The sequence below is a fragment of the Theropithecus gelada genome, chromosome 1 (assembly GCF_003255815.1).
Source record: "Theropithecus gelada isolate Dixy chromosome 1, Tgel_1.0, whole genome shotgun sequence".
Lineage (NCBI taxonomy): Eukaryota > Metazoa > Chordata > Mammalia > Primates > Cercopithecidae > Theropithecus > Theropithecus gelada.
The window spans coordinates 18,077,739-18,102,978 of record NC_037668.1 but is presented as its reverse complement, the minus strand read 5'-3'; the positions used below and the strand labels follow the sequence as shown (position 1 = coordinate 18,102,978).

General features: G+C 41.3%; 2 protein-coding genes across 2 annotated transcripts; both read right to left on the bottom strand.

Annotated features, from left to right (window-relative positions):
• Positions 1–1,975: 1,975 nt before the first annotated feature.
• C1H1orf68 (chromosome 1 C1orf68 homolog) lies at positions 1,976–2,916 on the bottom strand. The gene has a single exon (XM_025397557.1). The coding sequence runs from the start codon at positions 2,914–2,916 to the stop codon at positions 2,164–2,166; it is 753 nt and encodes a 250-aa protein (XP_025253342.1). The 3' UTR covers positions 1,976–2,163.
• A 20,072-nt stretch (positions 2,917–22,988) lies between these two features.
• Positions 22,989–24,054, bottom strand: LOC112613459 (late cornified envelope protein 2A-like). The gene is made up of 2 exons (XM_025368983.1): positions 24,027–24,054; positions 22,989–23,525 (listed from the first exon to the last, which is right to left on the bottom strand). Exon 2 carries the CDS (start codon positions 23,503–23,505, stop codon positions 23,209–23,211), a length of 297 nt encoding a protein of 98 aa, XP_025224768.1. The 5' UTR covers positions 23,506–23,525; positions 24,027–24,054; the 3' UTR covers positions 22,989–23,208.
• Positions 24,055–25,240: the final 1,186 nt, after the last annotated feature.

Sequence of the window (25,240 nt, the reverse complement as noted above, 5' to 3'; positions counted from 1 at the left end):
TTTATGGAATAGAGGAGCAAGGTAGTTCAGGGCCTGGGGAAAGGCAGTTGGAGGCGAGGAACAGTGAGGCAAGTGGCGATCTGCACATGCATGGTCGAGCTTCACGGCTCTTCATAAGAAGCATGTTCAGAAAATGGTGGTATTAGCATAATCTGAGGGAGGAGCTTCTGACCCTCTGACATCAAAAGGTCACCTCTCAGGCATTCTTGCAGGCCCAGTTGAAGGGTCAGTGGTTTCAGCTTGAACTAGAAAACAACCAACAGCAAGTTCTTAAAAAAACAACAAGGGACCATCAGCATGGTAACTTATGTGTCAGGGATGTTCTCTAAAAGGAAGCTAGCAGATTGCTTAGCTGTGTGACTTTTAGCTACACAGGTTTTAAGATTAACTAGACGTAAGTAACTAAAAGCAAGCAAGGCAGGTTAAGTTTGGTGAGCTTCATAAGGTTAGCTCTTGGTTTCAACTACATTCCTCCCTCTTGTACAAAGTCGGTAGAGTGAGTTAGAGAGAACATTAGAACAGCTGGAGAAAAGAGGAGAGGTTTTATTCCTCGGTTAATTCCTGTGGAGCAGAGAATACTAAGATTGGGTAAGTACAGAGAGAATTAACAAGGGAGACAGAAAAACTCAAGTCATTTACATAACCAGTACCAGAACCAGGTGGGATTGAGGAGGAAAGGAGAGTAAGCAAGGAGAGAAAGAAATCAAAGAAGCCACAATGTCTGGATGTTAAGAACATTTGGGAGAATTTAGTGAGAAGCTGATGAACAGCTATGGAATATGAAGGAATTCAAAAGGATAGAAATGGGATTTTTAGAAGTATGCATTGGATTTTAAAGAGATTTCCCTACAATATTTTCAGTGCTGGGTTGGGCTTTGCAGATACCATTCTCTAAAGAGACCAGACCACAGGGAACTTCAGCACCCCATCCTCCTACGTCGCAGGACCCAGTTGGTACAAGAGGGAAGTGTGGCCCTGGCCAAGGCAGTTCCATCCCTGAGTGGGTTTCCAGTGACTGGGCTGCAAGTTTAGGGAGTTTGGATGAAGGGATGGTGTGCTGTTTGTGGAACTACAGGTGTTTAGACATTCAAAGGCAGCAGAGTAGTCAAGATGACCTTCTGCTAGTGTCCAGGGTTAATCCACGGAGACAGTTTAGAAACAAACACATGATTCCCTGCTCTTTTTCATTCATTCCTTTATACATTCATTTATGCACCATCAAACATATTGTCTCCTATGAACCAGGCCTTGTGGGGTTGTTTTAAATACTTGTTACTCCTCTATTTTTTAATGTGCGTATTTTGGAATCTCTAGTTACAGAAGTCCACCCCAAATTCTCTAGAGCTAGCTAAGCAATGGAGAAGAAAGAGCTAACTAGGATGAGGGGCCCAGAATGGGACCCAGAAGCCCCTCACACAAGATTCACCTTCCTTCGGAGATGGGTCACTTACTACCCGGACTGACCTGGTGAATAGCTACCCACTTCAGGGGGCTCCTAGCCTCTTCCTTCAGGCGTTCAATCTATAGTTTCAAGAGAGCAAGCCTGTCAGATGAGAAAATGTAATTCATAAAGTCCTGCATGGGTTCAAGCCCTCTGCACAGTGGTGGGGACATGGTCCAGTGATACTCCTGAGTGGACACAATTTCACAATCCCTCCAACACCCAGGAAGATGAGAGTCTCTTCATGGTCAACCCCGCTCTGAGACTCATCAAAGGGCAGCACAAAAACAGCCCCAACTCTCAAATCTCCGTTATCAGATGCTTCTAACTTGCATGGGAAAGTTTATTCACAGCATTCTAGAAGGCATGGGGCTCCCAGGCTGGGATTTCACCAGCTCAGTCCACTTGTTCATGTTCATGAAGATCTTTCCTCTAGCTGAGAAACAAGAGTAAGAAGAGAAAGACGCAGAAGAGTGCCTGATAGAAAGCCTAAATATGGACCAAACAAACAGACAGAAAATGAACTGCATTCAGAGCTTTATTCATGCCAAAGTTTGGGGATTGTGCTAACTCTGGCAGGCTGCCTTGGTAGAGAAGCAAAGCACAGAGGCGAAGTGATGAGGTTCTACCTCACTGGCAATAACAGAAAGGGGGCCAGAAGCTGGTGTGTGTTCCAGAAGGGGTAGCTGGGCAGTGCATTCCGGAGTTGAGCTGTCGTATGTTTAGCAGCAGCAGTCATCCTCATGGTCACAGCATGCAGGACCTCGGGACCTCATGGGGATGATTCCCAAACAGCAGCACCCAGAGCTGCCACATCCACAGCCGCAGCCACAGTCCCCAGAACCACAGCATCCAGAGCTTCCCGAATTGTCACAGCAGCCAGACGATCCTGTGTTGCAGTCCTGGGGCCGCTGAATCCAGCGTCTCAGGGGACTCACGCCGAAGGTCCGGGGAGCCAGACAACAGTAGCTGGTGGAACAGGGAGCAGAGCATGGGTCAGGGGCACAGTACTGGGAGGTTGAGCCACTTGCAGGAGCTTGAACGTAATAGCTCTGGCAAGGAGAAGCACCCTGGACACAGCACGTCTGGGTCTGGCAGGGAGCTGGACTTTTGATGTAGGTCGTCTGGCAGGGAGCTGGGCACTTCACGTAGGTTTGGCAGGGAGTTGGGCATTTCACATAGGTCGTCTGGCAGGGAGCTGGGCACTTCACGTAAGTTTGGCAGGGAGTTGGGTATTTCACATAGGTCGTCTGGCAGGGAGCTGGGCACTTCACGTAGGTTTGAGTCTGGCATGGAACTTGGTACTTCACATAGGTTTGAGTGGGGCATGGAGCAGAGCCCGTCACACGGACAGTTTTGGTCTGGCATGGAACTGGGCATTTCACAGAGGCACCATTGGTACCCTGTCCAGCCCCTAGTCCCGAACCTTTCACACAAGATGGAGGGAACTGTGGCTGCTTCTGCTGGTCACACATTGTTCTGTGGCTTTGCAAAATCTGTAAAGAAAGGTTTCATTAGAACTATATAACTATGAAGGTTTCTAGGGGAAACCTTCAACATCTCCTTTGAATACAGTGATTTGCAAGCAGGGCTTTCTTGAGAAGGATGCAGACATCCAGAGGCTGTATACTTGTCAGGAGGTAGATTCAGAGCCAGGGACTCTCAGCTCTGCTCCTGTGCCTGTAGCTGGCTATGTGGCTTGGTACAAGTCACCGCTCATCTCTGGGCCTCAGTCTCTATATTGGGAAATGGAGGCTTGAAATGGTGCTGCCTGTGTTTCTACCCAACTCTCCAAGCCTCCCCTCATCTTACTTCAGTGTCTGCATTGTGAATTACCCTTTGGAAACTGCTGCTCCCAGATGATTGCCCCCTGCCACCAGTTCTCTCCAGGGTGACTTCCCCTCTTCCTCCTGCCGAGACAAGGAATACCCAGGAAAGGCAAATTTGTGTCAATGGACCCTGAGCCAACATGAGCCTCAAGCTGTGCCCGGTAAGGAGCAAAGAACAAGGCTAAATTTGAGCAGGTTTCCACCACGTGCTCCTCGAACCAGCTGGACTATCAGTTGGCCTCATTAGCCCATGGACCCAAGAGAGGACTGCACAACCATACTCAGCTAAGGGGATGGGGAGCCAGTTCTCTAAAGTCCCTTCTTACACAGGAATATCAGCTCGTCTTGCTCCCCTCCCTTTCCTCTCACACCCCAGGCTCCAAGTTTCCCACCAGCATTGCCTTCAGCCTCCTTCAGCAGATTTCCTCAGTGTCTAGTCCTCACTCACCCTTCATCCCATAGCTCTCATTCCACCCCAGCTTCACCAAGGCTCTGTTTCTCACCATGTCTTTATCCAGTATAGAGACTTACCCTCTTTGCTGACAGGAATAAGACTGGAAGAAGCCAGTGATCTGAAAAACTGGCAGGTGGGGAGACCTTTTATAGGGCAGCAATGAGGCAATTTAATGGCATCTAAATGAAGCACCAGAGATCACAAGGAGGAGGGCTGGCATTGCATTGGCAAGATTCCTCCCCAGTATGCCTGACTCCTCAGTCAGAGGCAGGGCATGTCTGTGCTTGACACTGGGTTTTCCCAAACACTAGATAAATGATTCCTGTTCCCTTCTTCAGGAAACAAGTCAGTCTCCTTTTCCTAGAAGTTATGAGTGATGCCTATGTGATCTGTCTCTAATGAAGCTGTTTCTAGGTCACTTGAGTCTTCAAGGACTTATCCAAGGTATAGTTAGATTCTCAATTTTTCATACACTGTGCCAAAAGCTAAGTGTAGCTTAGATAATCTAACTAAAATTGAGAATCTAATCTAAAGCTAAGTGTAGCTTTTGGCACAGTGTATGAAAAATTGAAAATTGAACTATAGATTCACTTCACTTCACTCAGCCTGAGTGTTCTGTGGGATTCCAAGGTAACTTCTGCTGGTCTAGGTTGCTGAGCAGTTTGGCCCAGTGGTCTCTGGCCCAATATGACAGCAACACCTCCAAGAAATGGTTTGTTTCGTGTAATATCAGGTTATTCTAGGTTCATTTGGAAACTGGGTGGGTGCTTGATGATCCTAGGCTCCAGGCTGGGGTCTAGACTGCCTCCCTTCAGCCTTCTCATGCCCCTTAGGCTCCCCGATTCTTACCTTTCAGGACCTCACTACCAGGCTTCAATTCCAAAGAATGCTGAGCAGGGAAAATTCCAGCCAGATGAACACTGTGTGATAACAACAACAACAACAACAACAATAATAGAATCTAAAGTTTATTTGAATACTTTATATATAACAAACAATTCATGAGGAAGTACATTTACAGAGGGACACAACTGAGGCCCTGAAAGATTAAGGGAGTTACCCATCATCACAAGCCGGTAAGTAAGGAAGCCAGACCTCAGATGCAGGCTGTCTGCTTTCATAGATCATGATCTTTATCACTACAATATGTTGCCTTTTATTTCTGAACATGGCATTGTCCTTGAATCCCTGCCTCTTTTCTTTTCCACAATGCAGAAGATGCAGAAAGAGAGATGGGAATATTATGTACTGAGCACTTACTATGTGGTGGATACTGTCCTAGGCTCTTTGCCTGTGTTATTTCATTTGATTTTGAAATAACTCTATGAGACAGGCTTCATTAGCCCCAATTTTACATAAGAGAAAACTGAGACCCAGAGGTCTATTTCACCAAGGTCATCCCATCAGTAGGTAATGGAGTGACATTGGAACCCAAATCTATCCAACTCCAGAGCCCATGCTGCCCCCACTGAGCTGTATCAGGTCGCCCACTGAAGAAGGTTTTCTTGAGCCTAAGCCTAGCACTGGTCCAAATAAATGTCAATTCCTTAGATAAGCCAGTGCAGGCTCTACCGTGGCCTCTATGGCCTCTCAGGTAAATGGTTCTATTGTATTTGTACATAATAGATCCCCACATTTCCCAGGACCCATAGGCTTTAAGGCCTCTACATTTCCTAAACAAAGAGTTTGCAAAGACCCACTAATTCACAGACCCTCCCCCATGCCAAGTGAGGTCTTGCAAAGTCTTCCCCTGAATACTTTAAAAAATCTCCCCAACCCCGCCTACCAGGCACCCCAACCTCTGGTAACCAGCACTCTGCTCTCTATTTCTACGAGATCAACATTTCTAGATTCCACATATAAATTAGATCATGCAGTATGTCTATCTATGCCTGGTTTATTTTGCTTAGCATATTGTCTTCCAGGTTCATTCACCTTCTCACAAATGACAGGATTTCCTTCTTTTTATAGAATATTATAGAATAATATTCTTTGTGTATATATAGCATTTTTAAGCATCCATTTATCCTTTGATTTACACTTAGGTTGATTCCTTTTATTGCCTATTGTGAATAGTGCTGCAATAAACATGGGAATGCAGATATCTCTTCAACATTACTGACTTCAATTTCTTTGGATATATGCCTACTAGTGTGATTGAAGGATTATATGCCAGTTCTATTTTTAATTTTTGAGGACCCTCCGTACTGTTTTCTACATGGCTGTACTAAATTGCATTCCCACCAATGGTGTACTAGATTTTATTTCCTCCACATCCTTGCCAACATGTTATCTTTTATCTTTCTAATTTCACTTACCATAATGACCTCCAGTTCCATCCATGTTGCTGGAAATGACAGGATTTTATTCCTTTTTATGGTTGGATAGTATTCCATTGTGTGTTCATACTCCATTTTCTTTATTCATTTGTTCACTGATGAACACTTGGGTTGATTCTGTGTGTTTGCTATTTATTGTAAACAGCACTGCAATAAACATAGGAATACAGTTATCCCTGTGATATACTAATTTTCTTTCATTTGGACAAATACCTAGTAGTGAGATTGCTGGATAATGTGATAGTTCTATTTGCAGTTTCTTGAGACACCTCCATACTGTTTCTCATAATGGCTGCACTAACTTACATTCTCGCCAATGGTGTATGAGTTCCCTTTCCTCTACATCTTTGTCGTCATTTTCGTTTGTTTGTTTTTTGATAATAGCCATTATTACAAGAGTGAGGTATTATTTCATTGTGGTTTTGATTTGCATTTCCCTGGTGATTAGTGATATTGAGCACTTTTTCTAGACATGTTGACCATTTGTATGTCTTCTTTCGAGAAATGTATATTCAGATCCTCTGCCCATTTTTTTAATTGGGATATTTGTGTTCTTTCTATTGGGTTGTTTGAGTTCCTTATACATTTTGGATATTAACTCCTTATGAGATGTATAGTTTGCAAATGTTTTCTCATTTTGTAGGTTGTCTATTTACTCTGTTGTTTATTTCCTTTTCTGTACAGAAGCATTTTAACTTGATTTAATCTTATTTGTCTATTTCTGCTTTTGCTGTCTATGTTTTTGAGGTCATATTCAAAAGGTCATTGCCCAGACCAATATCATGGAGTTTTCCCTTGTTTTTTTCCTAGCAGTTTCATAGTTTTGAATCTTAAATTTACATTTTTAATTCATTTTTTGGTTGATTTTAGTATGCAGTGTGAGATAAGCATCCTATTTCATTCTTCTTCATGAGGATACCCAGTTTTTTCAGAATCACTTATTCAAGAGACTTTCCTTTCCCTATCATGTGTTCTTGGCACCTTTGTCAAAGATCAGTTGATAGCAAATATATGGATTAATTTCTGGGTTCTCTATTCTGTTCCATTGGTCTATGTGTCTGTTTTTATGCCAGTACCATGCTGTTTGGGTTACTATAGCTTTGTAGTATATTTTAAAGTCAGGTAGTGTGATGCCTCTCTGATCCTGAACATTTTGGAAGAAGCAAGATGGGAGACTCTGCTTCAGGCTTGGTGTCTTGGCTTGGTGTCCTCAGGCATGGTGTCCTGCTTCTTCCTGTCATTCCTGCCTCTGATGGGCTTGTCTTACTGCACAGCTTCCACCATGAAGACCACCAGTCAGTCCCTCTCCCCAAAGGGAGGGGTAAATGAGAAGGGATGTGGTTCCAGGCCATTCCACTTCTGCTCTCCTAAGTGTCCCGCCTCAGTGCATCCCCAGACCTGATGTTTTATGGAGTAAAAGGAAAAGGAACATTCTCTTTTTAGGGTTAGACACCGCATGGGATAGCTCATCAAATTTGGTTCTCACAATAGTGTCCCAAACAAAAAATAACTTGCCCAAGCTCACACAGTTAGAAGTGATAGAGCCAGAATTTGAACCCAGGTAAAAGAGACTTCAAAATTTGTTTTTCTACCAAAACATGCTGCTTCTCGTGTTACAATCCATGATGCTTCAGGAACCATACCTTTCAGTCACCCAACATACAAGCAGTCATTAGGAAGTCTTCTGCATTATATGTAGGATGGGATATCCCCACTTTACAGAGAAGAAAATGCCCTAGAAGACCAGTCATTTTAAGGTGTGCCAACAAAACTGGAGACAGACATTTCAAGGCACAAATAGAAAGACCTGGACCCTTATCCTGATTGTGCCACCGCCCCACCCTGTGATTCCACAGTGCCCTGGTGTCTCTAGGCCTTTCCTCTTCCAATCTAAAGCAAAGAGGCTAGATGAGACCCCTTCTGGCTATGATATTCTGTGGTTGTAGGAGCCTGTTCTACAAGGGAAATGTATACTTCCACAACCTAGCCTTCCATGGAGTTATTCCCACGAGACTATGATTTTCAAGATTTGTCAACTGTGGACATATTCACCATATATCATCATAGGACCTGGGAAACATTGACTAAACAAATGAATGAGTGAATGAATGAATGGGGATACTTTACATTCACAGCACAGCCCAGACTGACCTCCTTCCTCCACGTGGTCAGTGCCATCCTGTCATTAGCCAATCTGTGCATCTCATGCCATCTGTGAGCTCTGATTGGCTCACTTCCTGCTGTATGGAGTCAAGCTCTCACTAATGGGTTTGACATCTGCAAGCAGTACTAGCATACCTGGTGAGAGACACCTTATCTATGTGCCACCAAAACAGGTGGGTGGGTTGTGGCCCACCCACTGTATAGGCTGGCAAGGCAAGGCATGGAGAAGTCAGATAACTGGTGCAAGTGCCAGGATGACTCACAGGGTTATCCCAAAAATCTGCTCCCAGAACCTCCCTTACATTTATCTCTTTGGATACAAGCTGATAGAATCAGAGACTTGTGGATTCATGGAAAACTGGTCCAGAGTAGTAGGCAGAGAGAATAATCTCCAAGGCAGAAAGTACTAAAATAGGTCAAGGGGTCTGGCCCCTGCCAGAATGCAATTGAATACCTGGGTCATACAGCCTAATGGGCTGCTATTCTTAGAAAGATTGGCTAATCTTTGCAAGTTCTCTGTAAGCTAGGTACAGTGGCTTGTGCAATTCTAGTTACTCCAGAGGCTGAGGCAAGAGGATTGCTTGAGTGCATGAGTTCAATGCTGCAGTGAGCTATGATGATGCCACTGCACTGGAGATCCTGTCTCCAGAAATTAAAATAAAATAAAATAATACAAGTCCTCTGTAGTGCCCCTGGTTAGCTTCTTTTGGGATTTACCATCAGGATAGTCAGGAACTGTATACTGGATTGTCTCTCAGATCCCTTACAGCACCAATATCCATGAATCTTGGCATTCACTATACATTTGAAGCTGGGCCCCTTATTGTGTGAACCAGACTCAGATTTTAACCCAGATCAGGGGATTAGACAGGGAGGTGCCCAAAAAGACATGTTGCTCTCTGACATCATGTTCTGGGTCTCCTCTCATCCTAGGAACTTTTCCTGATCAAAGAATGGGGACAATCTAAAGGTCAAATCTGGGTCCCTCCCCTTCTGGGGACAAGAAGGAGGAAGAAATGAGAAGCCATACACTGAAGAAAGGGAGTGCACAGGAATGTTGGTACTTGGTGAGAAATCTCTCTACTGTGTCTGAGACCAGTGATCTCCACTCTTAGATTTTATGTCTATGTGTGTCTGCTTTAGGCTTAGCTCCAAGGCTTGCACCGGAGATCCCCTGCGATATTGCTGTGATAATTGGGGGTTCTTCCTAGACTATCAGGAGATTCTGTTGTAGAACCACAGAATAAAGGACAGAGGGCAGCCCCTATATTGTAACTGAGGCTCACAGAGAAGGGAAGAAACTTGCTTGAGGTCACACAGCCAGGCAGGAGCCAACCCTAGACAGGAATTTCTCAATCTCATCTAGGACATGTTCCGTAACCACACGTGGACACTGAGCTGGCTTTCTAGGGAGCTCCCTCACCTGCTTTCCTCCTTACCTCCATTCCCACTCACCACTTCCACCCAGACTACCACAAGAAGAGCCAAGGAACATCTTGTAAAGGACATCCTCTATGGAGCAGAGAGAGTTTTCACATATGGAGGGGAAAAGTCATACAGGACTCCCACTGTGTGCAAATGTGTGGGTCATCCAAACATGAGAATGCAAGCCCCACCTAGCTCAGAGTCACATGAGCTGTTTGCTCTGGGGACACAGCAAGACAGCACCAAACCCCTCTTGATCACAGAGGTCAGTGAATATCAATGTCCAGATACTTCTCTTTCTCCTGGAATGGCCCACACTAGTGGGCCTCGAATGTCCACCAGCCTTTCCCTAACCCATTTATTCCTTTATAACATACAGCAGGTAACTAGTCCCTCAGATTTACCTACAGTGTTGTAGAACTGTTTCATTGTATTTGATCTTACAACCACCTCCTGGATTTTCAGTGGAAGTTGTCTCTTCATCTTTTCATTTCAAGATGTAAAGGGATACAGAAAACTTTTACAGGTAGAACACACTGAATTATGTCCCCTTGTGGACCCTTCTCAACTATTTTATCCATCCTCTCTGTGCAAATGGCCTATTCTGACCTTTATTTTAACCTCTTCAAGACCTTCACCCAAAGAGCCAGCTGAACTTTTCATATCTCCTTTCAGACAGTCCCAGTCCTAGTCATAGCTCTGCCAATGCCAGGATGTGTGACCTTAGATAATTAGCTGTACATTCTGAAGCGGTTTTCTCATCTATAAAATGAAGACATTAATAGTAAGAGCATGTCATTCCTCTGCTCAAAAATGTTCGAATGAATTCTCATTTGGCTCATGGTAAAAGCCAAAGTCCTTAAAAAGGCTTTCAAAAGGGATGCATGGACTGGACCCTATACCCTGTACTTCACTGATCTCGTGTCCCATCCTCTCCCCTCACTCTGACCCCGCACCAGTCCACTTGCAGTTTGTCTGATGCTCAGGCACAGTCCCACTGCAGGCCCTTTGCTGTTGCTTCTTCTCTACCCACACTGTTCCCCTAGATGCCCACGTGGCTGACTTTCTCACTCAAGTCTTTGCTCAAATGTGGCTCCTGTGAACCCTTCACTGGTGACCCCATTTAGCGTTATAATCCATACCCACTTGCCCTCCCTGTCCCTCTTCCAACCTTATTTCTCTCCTTAGAGTTTATCCTCATCTAATACATTATATATTTTATGTATGCATGTATTTTTCATTTTGCCCCATCAAAATGTGAACCCTATTGGGTGAGAACTTTCATTGCTTTTGTTCACTGCTCTGTCCACAGTGCCTTACTATACATAATACTTGGTGCACTCAAAACATATTTGTCGGTTGCGTGAATAATACATATTTTTTAATTCATTTTGTTTGTCACCTGCCTTCTTTTCTTAGAATAAGTTCAATGAGGAAGAAATTTTTGGCTGTTTTGTTCACAAGTATATTCTCAAATCTTAAAACTGCACTTGATAGATAGTAGGCACTTAATAAATACCGTTAGAATAAACAGACCAAGCAAATGTTAATGTGAGATAAAGCAGATGCCTAACATGAGTAAATGCTAACTGAATATTGGTTAGTTTTCCTGGTGTTGCTATTTCTTATCCCCCATCAACCATTTGTAGTCATTACAGTTGCATTTGGTTCTGAACAGCGACCAGAGCAGGGGAACAGGGTGAGGAACAGGGCTCTTTCTTCACTTCGGATGGCCTATGTCCCAGAAAGCCTGTGACCTGCCACACCAGCCCCTGACCTCCAAAACCACTGGTCTCCACCCTTTCCCCCATCCCAATACGTCATTCTGGGGACTAGTGAACCAGAATTTCAAAGAGTGATCTTGGAGCTGTCACACCTGGCTGCTGTCTGTGAGAATACGGCAAGAATGACAGTTTTGTTTCCATTGCTCTCCTGAGCCAGCACAGCTATTTGGCAAGTCCTACGTCCTGCCCCAAATTCTTCCAGATCTCTGGGTAATCCCTGAGTACCACTTTTACTTATTTGGCCCCTCCAAGACTTTTCTAACAAATTCAACAAATTCCCTGCATTAGATCTTTCTGTGTTTAAACTAGTTCGAATGTGGCTAGAATCGTCTTTGTTTCCATGACCAGACAATGACATCTTGAAGCATATACATTATATATAATAAATAGTTTATAGTATAATCTTCTTCGGGGATAAGGTGAGAGGCACTTAACAAACAAAGAGAAATAAATATGTAATTTCAATTGGTGGTAAGTGCAAGAACAACAGCAGGAAAAGCAACAAACCAAGTTTATTTCAACAGCGGTCTGCAAAGGCCCAAGGCTGCACACTGATGCCCACCTCTTCTGCACTTTCTCCCAGTGAAATCATTTGAACTCCCTGCATGACCACAAGGCTAAGACAGGTCTGCAACCTGTGAGCTATCATTACCAATGTGTCTGCCTCAGAGAAAGTCCTAAGTCAGCAGAGCTCTGTAACAAGGGGCTCCTTACCTTTAGGACAGAGTGGAGAGAACAAGGGAAATAGTACTTCATTGAATTCCAATTCTGACTTTTGGATACTGTAAATAGGCTTCTCAAAAAAAGAAACCTGGGACTCAATAGAATTTTATTTAACCAGACTCTTGTATGTGCACAACACAATTAATAAGAACAGCTACAAAAATTAGTACACTTTTCTACATGGTTCCCAAATGGATGTGATGCTATTCTGCTTTCTTAATGTTAATCTTTTAAACACACACACACACACACACACACACGCACAGAGAGAGAGAGAGAGACAGAGAGAGACAGAGAGAGACAGAGAGAAAGAGAATATTGCTTTAGAAAATGTATGGAGCAGTAAGTACATTTTTTTTAACTTAAGTAAATTAGATTTTTTCTGTCCAAACAACTTTAGTGACTTGGCTATTTCACCACTATTTTTTTTAAAATTTAAGTTAGGTTTATCTTGGAATTCTATTCAATCCTTACTGTTTTCACAAATACTGCAGAATTTTAGATTTTCGTGAAAGTATGTGTACACAAATAAGTAATTCATTAAAGTTTAATTGGTTGAATTTCTCTATTCCAGTAAAAGCAATACATCTATCTATCTAGGGAAAAGGATTGGGATTTAGGTAAAAGTGAAGAAAAGTGGAATAAAAACCACCATCAAACTGGGACTTGAAAATTACTTGAAAGTAAATTTATTGTTGCAAAGCACGTCAGACAATTTTTCAACAATCTGAAATACAGATATTGACATAAAGCTAAAATAATGCAAATCCAAGGTCTGAAGTTGATGAGAAGCAAACCTGCATGTTTATTCAATTGATGGGGCTGCAAAAAGGAAAGGCAAGAGAGTGGAGGAGGTAAAACACCAGGCTGCAATGGGTCCTTCGCCCACTAATTCCTTCAGTGCTGCTCCTGGTCCAGGTCAGCAGCAGCCAGAACCCCCACACTGCTGGCTGCTGCCACTGCCACAGCAATCGGAGCTCTGGGGTCTGTGGCAGTGGGGCCTGCGGCGTCTGTGGTGGCTCAGGCAGCAGCCACCTCCCCCAGAGCTGGAGTCACAGCAAGAAGGGATTGGAGGTGGGCATGGGGATGCACACTTTTGGGGGCATTTGAGGGGACACTTGGGGATAGGACACTTGGGAGGGGGCTGGCACTGCTGGCAGGACATCTTGGTGGGATTTCAATAAACCTGAATGACAAAATAGAAACATATATAGAAACTTAATATCAAGAGCCATTACATTTTTTCTATTTTAAAATCCTCCCCCAAGGTGATGAAGAGGAATATCTAAAATAAGGACATGTATAGAAACCTCTTTGAGACAGAGTATATCTTCATTACTTTTGTATCCCTAGAGCTTTCAATAATTCTTAGTATTTGTTAGGCGGTTTATAGGTGACTTCTGAACTAATAAAGCCAGCAAAATTTGAAGCCATCTCAAAGACATGTTAAATACATTGCAATTCTACCCACATGAATCTATCTAGAAATGGAATTTAGAAATTGGTAGAAAATCTGTTTAATAAATAATAATAAATTTGAGATCTGCACAGCTACAGAAAAGCTTCCTTCAGAGCAATGGGCTTAGCGCCAGCAGGCCAACTATTGGTAGGGCTGCAGCAATCCTAGGTCATTCATCATCTCCCTGTCTGATCACAGGGATAATCCTTCCCAGGTTGGTTCCTGCTTTGTTCAGAGTCAACTACTACTTCCGGCCTTCTGGCCTTGTCCACCATTTCTTCCTGCTACTCCTCCTCTACGCTTCACTCTTCCCCTTCCAGAATTACTCTCCATCTCCATCTTCATCCCGCTAGCGCCGCCCTCTGGATTCCTATAGAAACACTCATCCTGGGCTGAGACGCAGCCGCAGATGCGTCCCTTAGGAAGCAGAGCAGATGAGGAGCCAGCAGCAGGAACACACTTGATATGGATCCTGGGACTGGGCCTCGGATGAGCCATTCTAAGGGCAGGAGCAGGATGTGGTTGTTGCACATGTGCAGGGTCATGCCTGACATTCTCCTGCCTCCTGGTTTCACCTCCTCCTGAGCTGGATGATGAGCTTCCCAGGTAGCCTATTCAGCACTAGTGGGAGAGAGGGTGACTTTATGAGACTTTTTGTAAATCAGACCCTTTTCCCAGGCTAAAGTCTCAAGGTGTGGCAAGCAGAGGGGTTTAAGGCTATGGGTACTTACCTTTCAAGCCTCCCTCCTGAACACACTTTACTCAGTCCCTCAGGAAGAACTTTGGCACCAAAGGCTCCAAGACTGCCCGAGATTTAGCCCCTAACATATTCCAGCCAAATTTCAGCCAGAGGCTGTGGACCTTTCCCAGGTCAGTCAATCCTGAGATGCTGGTCTGGTACCTTAGGCCTCCTTACTCTTTTAGAGAGTATCCCCCATGCTTTTAGACCAGGCCAAGTCCCCAATCCTAACTGTGGAGAGGAATGCCCCTTGGTCAGTCACTCTTCTCTTTAGAATTTCTCTTCTAAGAACACTTCAGCCTGGAATTCAAAGGCTATCATATTTGTCTACTTCTATTTGGGTTACCAAGGAACTTGTCATTAGCAAGGGGCCTTTTGAGTAGGAGTTTCTGAGTTTTTCTGTGGTGTGTTGTGTATGTGATTCTGCCACATTTAAGTAGCTCATGAGCACAGGTCAGAGACTTGAGACTTCTACCAATTCAGGAACTTTTTGTGAAAGTATCTGTCAACCACACACACACACACACACACACACACACAGACATGTTGCATTTATTGCAACTATATTTTTTTAAAAAGGACTGATTTTTTTTCCTCAACAAACATACAAGAAGATCATTACGAGGAAGGTATTTTTCCTATCATAGAAAAAAATTCTTCCCTTTTACCCATCAAAACACTCTAAACCAACAAGAAAAAGAAATTTGGTGTGTGTTGCTCTAATTCTCAAAAGGTTTATATAGGATGCAACTCTTCATGCAACCCATTAAGATTGGTTTATTTCTCCTTACATATATCATATATGATATATGTAGATACACATATAATCACGATGTACTTCTGGAAATACGTACTATGTAAAATAAATGCCTAACAATGACAAAGTTAGCTGATATGAATGAACATGAAGACATTGATAATGATGATAAGGAAGATGAGTAAATCTCCAGCCTATATTTCCCCTCTGTAAAGAAAGAAATTACTTACTTTTATAGTAACTTCTGCTATTACTAACTCAGAAAATGTGCATTAGACAGCAGGAATGGAATTGTTGTGGAGGGCAGATTTTCCAGCAAGTATTTTTGTAAGAATGTCCTCCCATTTTCCATCTCTCTCTCCCAGTCCAGTGCCCCATGTTGATGGTGTTTATGGCAAGCGAATCATCGCTACAGAGGGCTGTTGTAACAAGCAGTGACCTACCACATTTGAGCTCTTAATCTGGGACCAGCACTGCCTCAATTGTGTGAGAAATACAGATGAGTTAACCTTGTTCCTGTCCTCAGGACCTCACAGTAGAACTGGAGAAAGAAACAGAAACACCTAAGAAGTTAGATGGTGATGCTGAACCTCAACACAGAAGAAACATGGTGTGATTAAAGGAAAATTTCAAGGTTGACACCAGTGGTCTTAGTCGGCAGTCATAAAACAAAAAGATGCCAGGACTCAACTGTAGACTAATTAATTCAGAATTTCTGGGAATAGGGCCCCAGCACTGGTGTTTTTAAAAATGTCCCAGTTGAATGTGTTGTGCAAACAGAGATGAAAACTATTGGTGTAGCCCTACTCTGTCCAATACAGTAGCCAATAATCACATGAGACAATAAAGCCCTTGAAATACAACTTGTCTGAATTGAGATGTGCCATAGCATAATGCTGAGTTTGAAGACATAAAATTGCTTCAAATGTAAAATATCTCACTAATATTTTAGACTGATTACATGCTGAAATGCAAAATTATGGATATACTAGCCTAAATAAAATATAGTATTAAAATTAATTTTACCTAAATGACCTATAAATCAAAGATGAAGTCATAAGAAAAACTAGAAAATAGTTTTATTTGAATAAAAATGAAAACACAGACCATCAAAGCTTGTGGGATGCAGCTAAAGCAGTGCTTCCATCGCACTTAGAACAAAATCCATACCCTTACTGTGGTGTACAAGGCCCCGTCCAATCCTACTTCCATACTTGGACATTATTGCCTAACTTACTTTATCTCAACCACTAGGCTCTGGCAGCTCTGCTCCACTTGCTAGTCTTCTAATATACCAAGCATACTTGTTACTCACAGCCTTTACACTTGTTCTTCCAGCTACCTGGAAGAATTCTCTTCATCTAAATAGTAAATTGGTCCACTCTCTCATTTCACTGAGCCCTCTGCTTAAATGCCACCTCTCAACCCACCTTGACTATAATAGAAAACAAAACATAAACACCATTATTCTCCATCTCTACTCTGTTTATTTACTTCATACCTGTCAACACGTTACAATTTATCTATTTGTAGTCTTTCTTTGAAATAGAATGAAGGCTCCATGAAAGCTGAGATTTAATCAGTTTTGGTCATTGCTCCACTCTCTTAATATGTTGATATAAAGAAATATATTTTCTAATGATAAACAAATCTTACATTCCTAGATTAATCAGTAGTTGGACAAAATATATTCTTTTTTTCATACTGCTGATCTAATTACTTAGCATTTAGTTTGTAACTTTCATATATTTGTTTATAATTAATGTTAGTTTATCATTGTTTTGAGAAATTTGAGTTTAGGTGTGGTATAAATGTATCTTCCAATCATTTATATGACTTGCAAGATTTTGTAAAGATAATTGATATGGTTTGGATATTTGTCCCCTCCGAATCTCATGTTGAAATGTGACTCCAAATATTGGAAGTTGGGACTGGTGGAAGGTGATGAGTTATGGGGTCAGATCCCTCATGAATGGTGTTCTGCACAAGGTAATGAGTGGTAATGAGATCTGGTTCATGGGATATCTATTTTTTTAAAGAGTATGACAACCCCCATGCACTTTTCTCCCCTTTCTCATCATGTGATATGCCAGCTTCCTCTTTGCCTTCCACCATGAGTGGGAGCTTTCTGAAGCTTCACCAGGAGCAGATGCCAGCACCATGCTTCTTGTGCAGCCTGCAAAACCATGAGCCAAATAAACCTTTTTTCTCTATAAATTACCCAGCCTCAGGTATTCCTTTATATCAATGCGGAACAAGCTAACACAATAATAATTATTTGTTCCTTGAGTTGGTATTAAAACTCTCTTTTTAATTCCTTTTAGTTTGATAATTACTGAGGCATAGTTTTTTAATTCTCTGTTTTAATACAAAATGGAAATCAATAAAGAAAGAAAACAAAAAAATCTCTAAACATATGGAAATTAAACAGTATACTCCTAGTCTAGGAGTTAAAGAGGAAATCTCAAAGAAAATTCTTAAAAATACTTAGAAATGAACAAAAATGAATATACAATATATAAATATGGAATTATTTATAGGCTGAATGTGTCCCTCACAAAAAAAAAGACTCATATATCCCCATGTGATATTATTAAGAGAGGGACCTTTGGGATGTGACTAGATTATGAGGGTGGAGCCCTCATGAATGGGATTAGTGCCCTTATAAGAGGAAGTAGGAGAGAATTTTTCCCTGGCCATGTGAATATACAATGAGAAGGTGGACATCTGCAAGCCAGAAAGAGTGCCCTCACCAGACACTGGATCTGCTATCACTTTGATTATGAACTTCCCAGCCCTCAGCACTGTAAGAAATAAATGTTTGTTGTTTAAGCCGCCCAGTCTATGATCCTTTGCTATTGTAACCAAAACTAACTAAGACAGAGAAACAGCCAAAGCAGTGTTAAGAGGAAAATTTTTAGCCCTAAGTGTTCACTAGAAACAAATAAATTCCACAAAACAGTAATCTAAGTCTCTGGCTCACGATACAAGACAAAGAGCAAAATACACCTGAAACAGATAGAAGAAAAAGTAAAGATGAAACAAAAATCAACCTAATTTAAACTAGAAAATAATATAAGAAATTATTGCAATAAGGCTCATTAACCAACAATAAAATTTATAAACCTCTAGCAAGTTTCACAAAAATAAAAAGAGAGACGACAAAAATCACCAATACCAGGAATAAAAAGTTTAGTATCACTACAGATCCCTCAGCCATTAAAAAGATAAGGGAATGCTACAAACACTTCTCTGCTCATGAATGCGACAGCTTTAAAAAACTGAGCCAATTTCTCTAAAACCACAAACTACTAAGACTAAGCTAAGATGAAATAAGTGATCTAGATAGTCCCAGAACCATTCAAGAAATTGAATTTATTGCTTAAAAGCTCTGGAAAAAAAATGTGTAAGCCCAGGTGGATTCACTGGGGAATTCTACCAAACATGTTAAACAAAAATAACATTTGTTTTCCATACTTTCTTTCAGAAATTTCCACAATTTCTTTCAGAAAATAGAAGTAGGCAGAATATTCTCAACTCATTTAATGAGGCCCATCATTTCTCTGATATTATAATCAGATAAATATAGTACGAAAATAAAGAAAACTACAATACACCTTTTAAACTTAGACACTAAAATCGTCAACAAAATACCAGCAGATCTCATCCAACAATATGTAAAAATAATTATACATAATGATCAACTGGGATTTATTTCAGGTATGCAAAGCAGGATCAGCATTTGAAAATTTATGAAACCCATTATATCAACAAGCTAAAACAGAAAAATCACACAATCATATCAATTGGTGCAGTTAAACACTTGACAAAATTCAGTACCAATTCATAATACAATCTCTTAGCAAGTTAAAAATAGAGGGGAATTAGCTCCAATCGATAAAGACCATCTACAAAAATTCTACAGGTAACATCATACTTAGTTGTGAAAACCTGAATTCTTTCTCCCACGATTGAAAACAAGGCAAAAATGTCAGGTGTTCACTATCTCCATTTGCTGATGGCATATCTCAAGAAATCTAAGAAAAAACAAAAACTCTAGAACTAATAAATGAGTCAAAAAATGTTGCAAGGTACAAAGTCAACACAAGAAAACAAAACACATTTCTACAGGTTAACAGTGAACATGCCAAAAGTCTAATACCATTTATAATCCTTCCAAAAAAAATGCTTAGGTATACACTGAGCAAAATATGGACAGAATTGGTATACTGAAAATCAGAAAACAATGATGAAAGAAATCAGAGAAGACCTAAATAAATGGAAAAATACACTGTGTTCAAGGATTGGAAGACAACAATAAAGATGCCAATTTTCCCCAAACTGAGCTAAAGGTCTAATACAATTCCCAATAAAATCTCAGCAAAGTTTTTTTTTTTCCCAAATTAAACTTGTTTAAACATTTATATTAAAAGGCATAGGCCCTAAAGTAGATCAAATGGCCTTGCTAAATAAGAATAATTCTATCCAATATTAAGTCTACAGTAACCAAGATCGTATGGTACTGGTGTAGGGACACACACAGAGATCAATGGAATGGAATAGAGAACTCATAAACAGACCTACACAAATATGTTCAACTCATCTTTGACAAAAGTGCAAAAGAATTTAAGTGGAAGAATATCTTTTTCAACAAATGGTGTTGGAGCAATTGGACATCAACAGGTAAAAAGAAATTTTGAGCTAAACCCTACACTTTATACAAATGAACTCAAGCGGAAATGTAATGTCATTAAATAACTAAAGTAATCACTGAGTGGCAAAACATATCTGCATTACACATAACTAATAAAAGTCTGGTACCCAAAATGCAGAAATAAAATGCCTACCCATCTTTACAAAACAGAAACACATAATAGAAATATGAGCAAAGGGCTTGAAAATAAATCTAACAAAAGGGGACGTTCAAATGGCCAATGAAAGATGCTCAACTTCATAAGTAATCTAGAAAATGCAAATTAAAGAGATGATAATAGATACTGACACTCACCCGATTAGCAAAATTAAAATGGTGTGCCAGTACCAGTAATGGTGAGGATGCAGAGCAGCAGAAATTATCATACAATACTGATCAGGATAAATATTAATGCAATCCCTCTGGAAAACATGTTGTTGTTATCCAGATAGATGAAAATATGTCTATCCAGTAATCGTACTTCTGGGGAAAAATAAAAACTTCCCAGATATGTCCCAGAAGACATATATAAGAATTTTCATAACAGAATTAGAATTATTTGTCAAAAACTAGACGCAAACTAAATGATCATCATCAGTAGAATAGATAAGTATGTTTTGGTATAGTGTAATATACTATTCAATAATGAAAATGAATAAGGTACAGATCAACATACAGTAGGATTTACCTTCTCAACTGGACATTGAACAAAGAGAAAAAAATTATATAAAACTGTGACTCCTTGTTTATAAAGCTTAAAAACTCAACTGGGAAGCATACATCGATGGCAAAACTACAATGAAAATTAAAAATTGTGACATGCTTACCTTTGGTGGGGGTGGAGAAGCATCTTGTGATTGGGGGACATGGGGCAACTCTGGAGTTCTAGCAGTCTTCTCTTTCTTATCCTCATTGTGGTTGGTATTATTTGTGTTTCTTTTTAAATTACATAAATATATTTTATTTATTCTTTTGTATGTAGATTATATCTCACAATAAAAATGAATATACTAACAAATTAGGAAGTAAAACAGCAAGCAAATAAAATCTTAGCAGAAAGTCTTGAAGACTATGTGTATAACTTAAGAACATGAAAAAAAAAAAAACTCTTAACCAAGAAGTCTAAAACTTTCAAGATAAAAGAAAATTTAAAATTTAAAATTTCTTATAGCAAACAATATTACTATAAGCCAATATGGCTCATTAAAATATAAGGAGGAAGAGGAGAAGTACGCTGGCTAATTTTATGGAGACTTGACTGGGCCCTAAGGTGCCCAGACATTTGGTCAAACATTACTCGGGCTGTTTCTGTGTGGATGTTTTTGGATGAAATTAACATTTGAATTTGTAGACCGATTAAAGTAGATTACTCTTCCCTGTGTGAGTGGGCTTCATTCAATCAACTGATGACTAGAATAGAACAATAGGGCTGAGTAAGAGGAGATTTCTTCTGCCTGACTGCTTTGTGCTGGGATATTGATCTTATTGTGCTGGGATCGTGCTCAGATTGCAATTTCCACCATCAGCTCTCCTGGTTCTCAGGCCTTCAGATTCAGACTAGAACTATCCCCTCTTCTAGGTTTCCAGTTTTCCAACGACAGATCTTGAGATTTCTCAGCCTTCATAATCATAAATCCATTTCCAATTCTTATCATAAATTTGTATCTCTACCTATATCTGTAACTAACTATATCTATATTTCTATCCAGACCTATATCTCCTACTGGTTCTGTTTCTTTGGAGAATACTGACTAATGCAGAGGGAAAATACTTAAGATAGACCAGAAAAAAAAAACCAAGGAGTATGCTGAAAAATAAGGCAGAGTATATGAATAGGTAGTTCGCAGAGAAACAAAAAAGAAAAAGTGTGGGCAATACATATATGAACGTAGACTCAGAATTAGTACTATGAGAATTTCAAATTAAACTAACAATGACATATAATTACCTATAGGAGTTGCAATATTTACAAAAAGGGGCAAAGAAAAGAAGCCTCAAGCATGATAAGGAGGGACTAGAGTGGAAGAACACAGGTGGAGATGTTAATTGGTACCCATTGGTGTCATGCAGAAGAAGGCATAGGATGCTTTATAAGCCCATTTTCAGCAGGGCCTTGCTCTGAACTGAGCCCATCATCTCACCACACACACCTCTCAGCCTGCTGATAGACTGCTATTTTTAATTCCCCTGATGGTGCCCTCACTCTTCCTCACACTTCCTCCCCAAGGCACAGAGCCTCAGTCATCCAAACAAGCTGCTTCTCTGTCCTAAAATTATTTTAATATGAGTGCTGAGCTGAGACCAGAACCTAAGGAGGGCCAGACCCAGGCTGGGCTACATGCAGCTTATTTTACAGCTATGTAAGAGTGATATTTCTTTTTTTGTTTATTTTGGTTTATATTTTGTTTCATATATATATTTTGAAAGTGATATTTCTCATAATTCTCCTTCACACCCTCCAGGCCTGATCCTTTGCAGTGAGGCAGATACAGCAATAAAGGTGGGACATGGCCCAGAGCCTGGTTCCATACTGTGTCTCACTTAGCCGTGGATTGAGTCACAGGGACTGAGCAGGCCCATACTGAGGTGTTCCTTCAGCCTTACATTGCTTAAGTATTTATTTAACCATTGTTTCGTGGAGAGGCTGGAACATGAAAGAAAGCAAAAACTGGACAGACTCCTCCTCCCCGGAGAGTAGTTGAGTGACAATGAGTTGTCATTTAAACTTGCCCCTAAGGGTTCTGATTCTCATACCAAGCATTTTAAATCTGATGAAAAGAATTCTGTTAAATAAATCTTTTTGCTCGGAGTGCAAAAGATTTTTCTAACTTTGTCATCATGGCATGAAGAGAACATGAAAATAAGTTACATTAGGCATGGTGAGTTAAACTGAGCAAGCAGCACATGGCCAGCAGCGCTCAGCCCTAGGGCTGTCAGTCCCTTCAGGCCCCTGCCTGGGCTGAGAGGGTCCACATCTCGCAGTCTCCGAGTGCACACGCGCAGTCCCATTGAGAAGCCCTACTGTGAGGCTGCTCTTTCAGGATTGCCCCTCTGGAGACTGCTTCCAGCATACCTCTTTCTCACGCCCCACTCTTACCAAAGCATCCTTAAAAGTGTATGGCTGGGGCACTGGACTTTAAGGGATTTGAAAAGAATAAAAGAATTGACAATGGCCAGGATACTTCACGAAGAGGCAGAAGAGCTTTATTGTTGTATAAGGTAAGGTGGGAAGGTAAGATCAGGATCCAAGATGGGCTCTTGGGCCATGACAACAGACAAAACACTTCACAAGGTGTGTCAGCCCAAAGGAAGGAGAAAAAGGGGCAGGAGAAGCATCATTCTGGGACAGATCCTGGCTGCAAGTTTCTCCATAAGTGTTTCTCTGTGATGTTTGAGGTCTGGTCAGCAGCAGCCCCCAGAGCTGTGGCAGCAGCTAGAGCCCCCAGAGGGTTCACACTCACAGCAGTCTGGGCTCTGGTGCCGGTGCCGGTGGAAGAGACGGGGCCTGTGGTGGCTCAGACAGCAACTGCCACCCCCAGAGCTCCAGCAGCCCCCAGAGCTGGAGCCACAGCAGGAAGAGACTGGAGGTGGGCATGGGGCTGGGCACTGGGGTGGGCACTTTGGAGGACACTTGAGTGGGCATTTTGGGGGGCACTTGGAAGGGGGCTGGCACTGCTGCTGGTTTTGCTGGCAGGACATCTCAGTGCGACTTTTTCAACCTGAAAGTTGAAATAATCAAACCCTTTAGCTGTGAAAAGGCAAGGATGGCAATTTTATCTCTTTTAAAACTAAATCATATGGTGACGGTGAATAATATTCAGTGTGTGTATATGTATACACATACACACATATGTATCAACAAGTGAAAGAAAACAACTTAAATCTTTCCTGCTGAATGAAGATATATACTTGAAAATCAGATGCAATAAGAAGCTTCTTATTCTGTCTTTTAGTAGATAGGCAGTATCTTCAAATCTTCATAACCTTGAATAGAGTATTCACACCCAACAAAGTATCCATTTTTGAAATATAAGAATAAGCCCTTGATGAAACTGTCAGATACACATTTCTCATAGCCCAAGGCAAGATTTCCAGAAACTCAAGTCAGACTGTCTCTCTTTTCTGCACATAATAGCACAGAATCAAAGACATAACTCTCTGAAGCCTTCGTTCATCCTCCCATTCCCCTGTGCCCTCTGGTCTCCCAGGTTGCCACTCACCGTGGTCACACACAACACAGACACGTCCCAGGGGAGTCAGAGCAGATGAGGTGCTGGAGCTGAGTATGTCTTTTATAGGCTCAGGCTTGGCTCTGGGAAGAGCAGGAGGTGGCTCTTGCACAACCAGGCACGTGCTGGGTCATTCTGACATTCTTCTGCCTTCTTGTCCCTACAATCCAAGGAAGCACTGGGAGCTCCCAAGACCTCCCTCCGGGACGAGGGTCTAAAGGAGCTTTAACCAGTCACAGCCTCCTCCAGGCCGGGTACCCGTGGAGCTGCCAGAAGATTCTTAAGGAACTCGTGCCCGGACAAAAGCTCAAAGAGTGACTTCTAAGAACACCAGAGATCCTTGCCATAGCTTCTCTGTGGAAGTATGCTATTTCAGTTTCTTCCCATCCCTGAGTATAGTTTTCCAAGCCTGCTTCCACAGCTAAGCAGGTTTCTTTGTGGCATTGAGTCAGAGACCAATTCCTTCATGGAATACTCTTCCCCTTCTGCTCAGACCCTCATTCCTGACCCCATGTCCCTGTGTAGCCCACAGAACCCTGCTAACAGGATTAATAAGTGATTCAAGATGGTTTCCTCAGATTTGGTGGTGATGATCATTGTGACTAAACTTCTTCACTTAGAAATTAAAATGTCTACTGTGTAACAAGGCAGTTTTTAAAATAAGGCAATAGTTTCTTGAATTGGACTCAGAAGAGCTCTGTGTTTATGAGCCCAGTCACCTCAAAGACTTTATTTAGACAATCTAAACCCTCAACTGTAAAACAGGCCTATTAGCACCTTCCTCTCTGAATTGTTGGTTCCATCAAGTGAGGCTTTAGCACATGATAAGGCACAAGGAAGACACTTAAACAATGTCAATTTTTAAAAGAACAGGGGCAGGGTGTAAGACAGAAAAATGGACAATATTCAGTTCCTGTCTTTGAAATTTTTATTTAAAAATATAGGTAGGCTAGCGAAGACTCTCTTAAGAATGTACAGTGTACATTCAGGATTTTGAGAAGTCTAACTATTTCTTGTCAAGAGGATGATGGGAATCAAATGATTTATTTAATCTTGTTGGTGAATGAGAGGAGAGTAAGGAATCTGATACCATTTTGGATAAGATACATTCTTTGGATAAGATACATTAATCAATTTATTTCATCCATCCATCAAACATTTACTGACAACTTACTATATGGCATAAGTTAGAATACAGCTTTTGA

Bases quoted from the DNA above. Each gene is read 5' to 3' on its own strand.
- C1H1orf68 (XM_025397557.1), bottom strand. From the start codon at position 2,916: ATGTGTGACCAGCAGAAGCAGCCACAGTTCCCTCCATCTTGTGTGAAA.
- LOC112613459 (XM_025368983.1), bottom strand. From the start codon at position 23,505: ATGTCCTGCCAGCAAAACCAGCAGCAGTGCCAGCCCCCTTCCAAGTGC.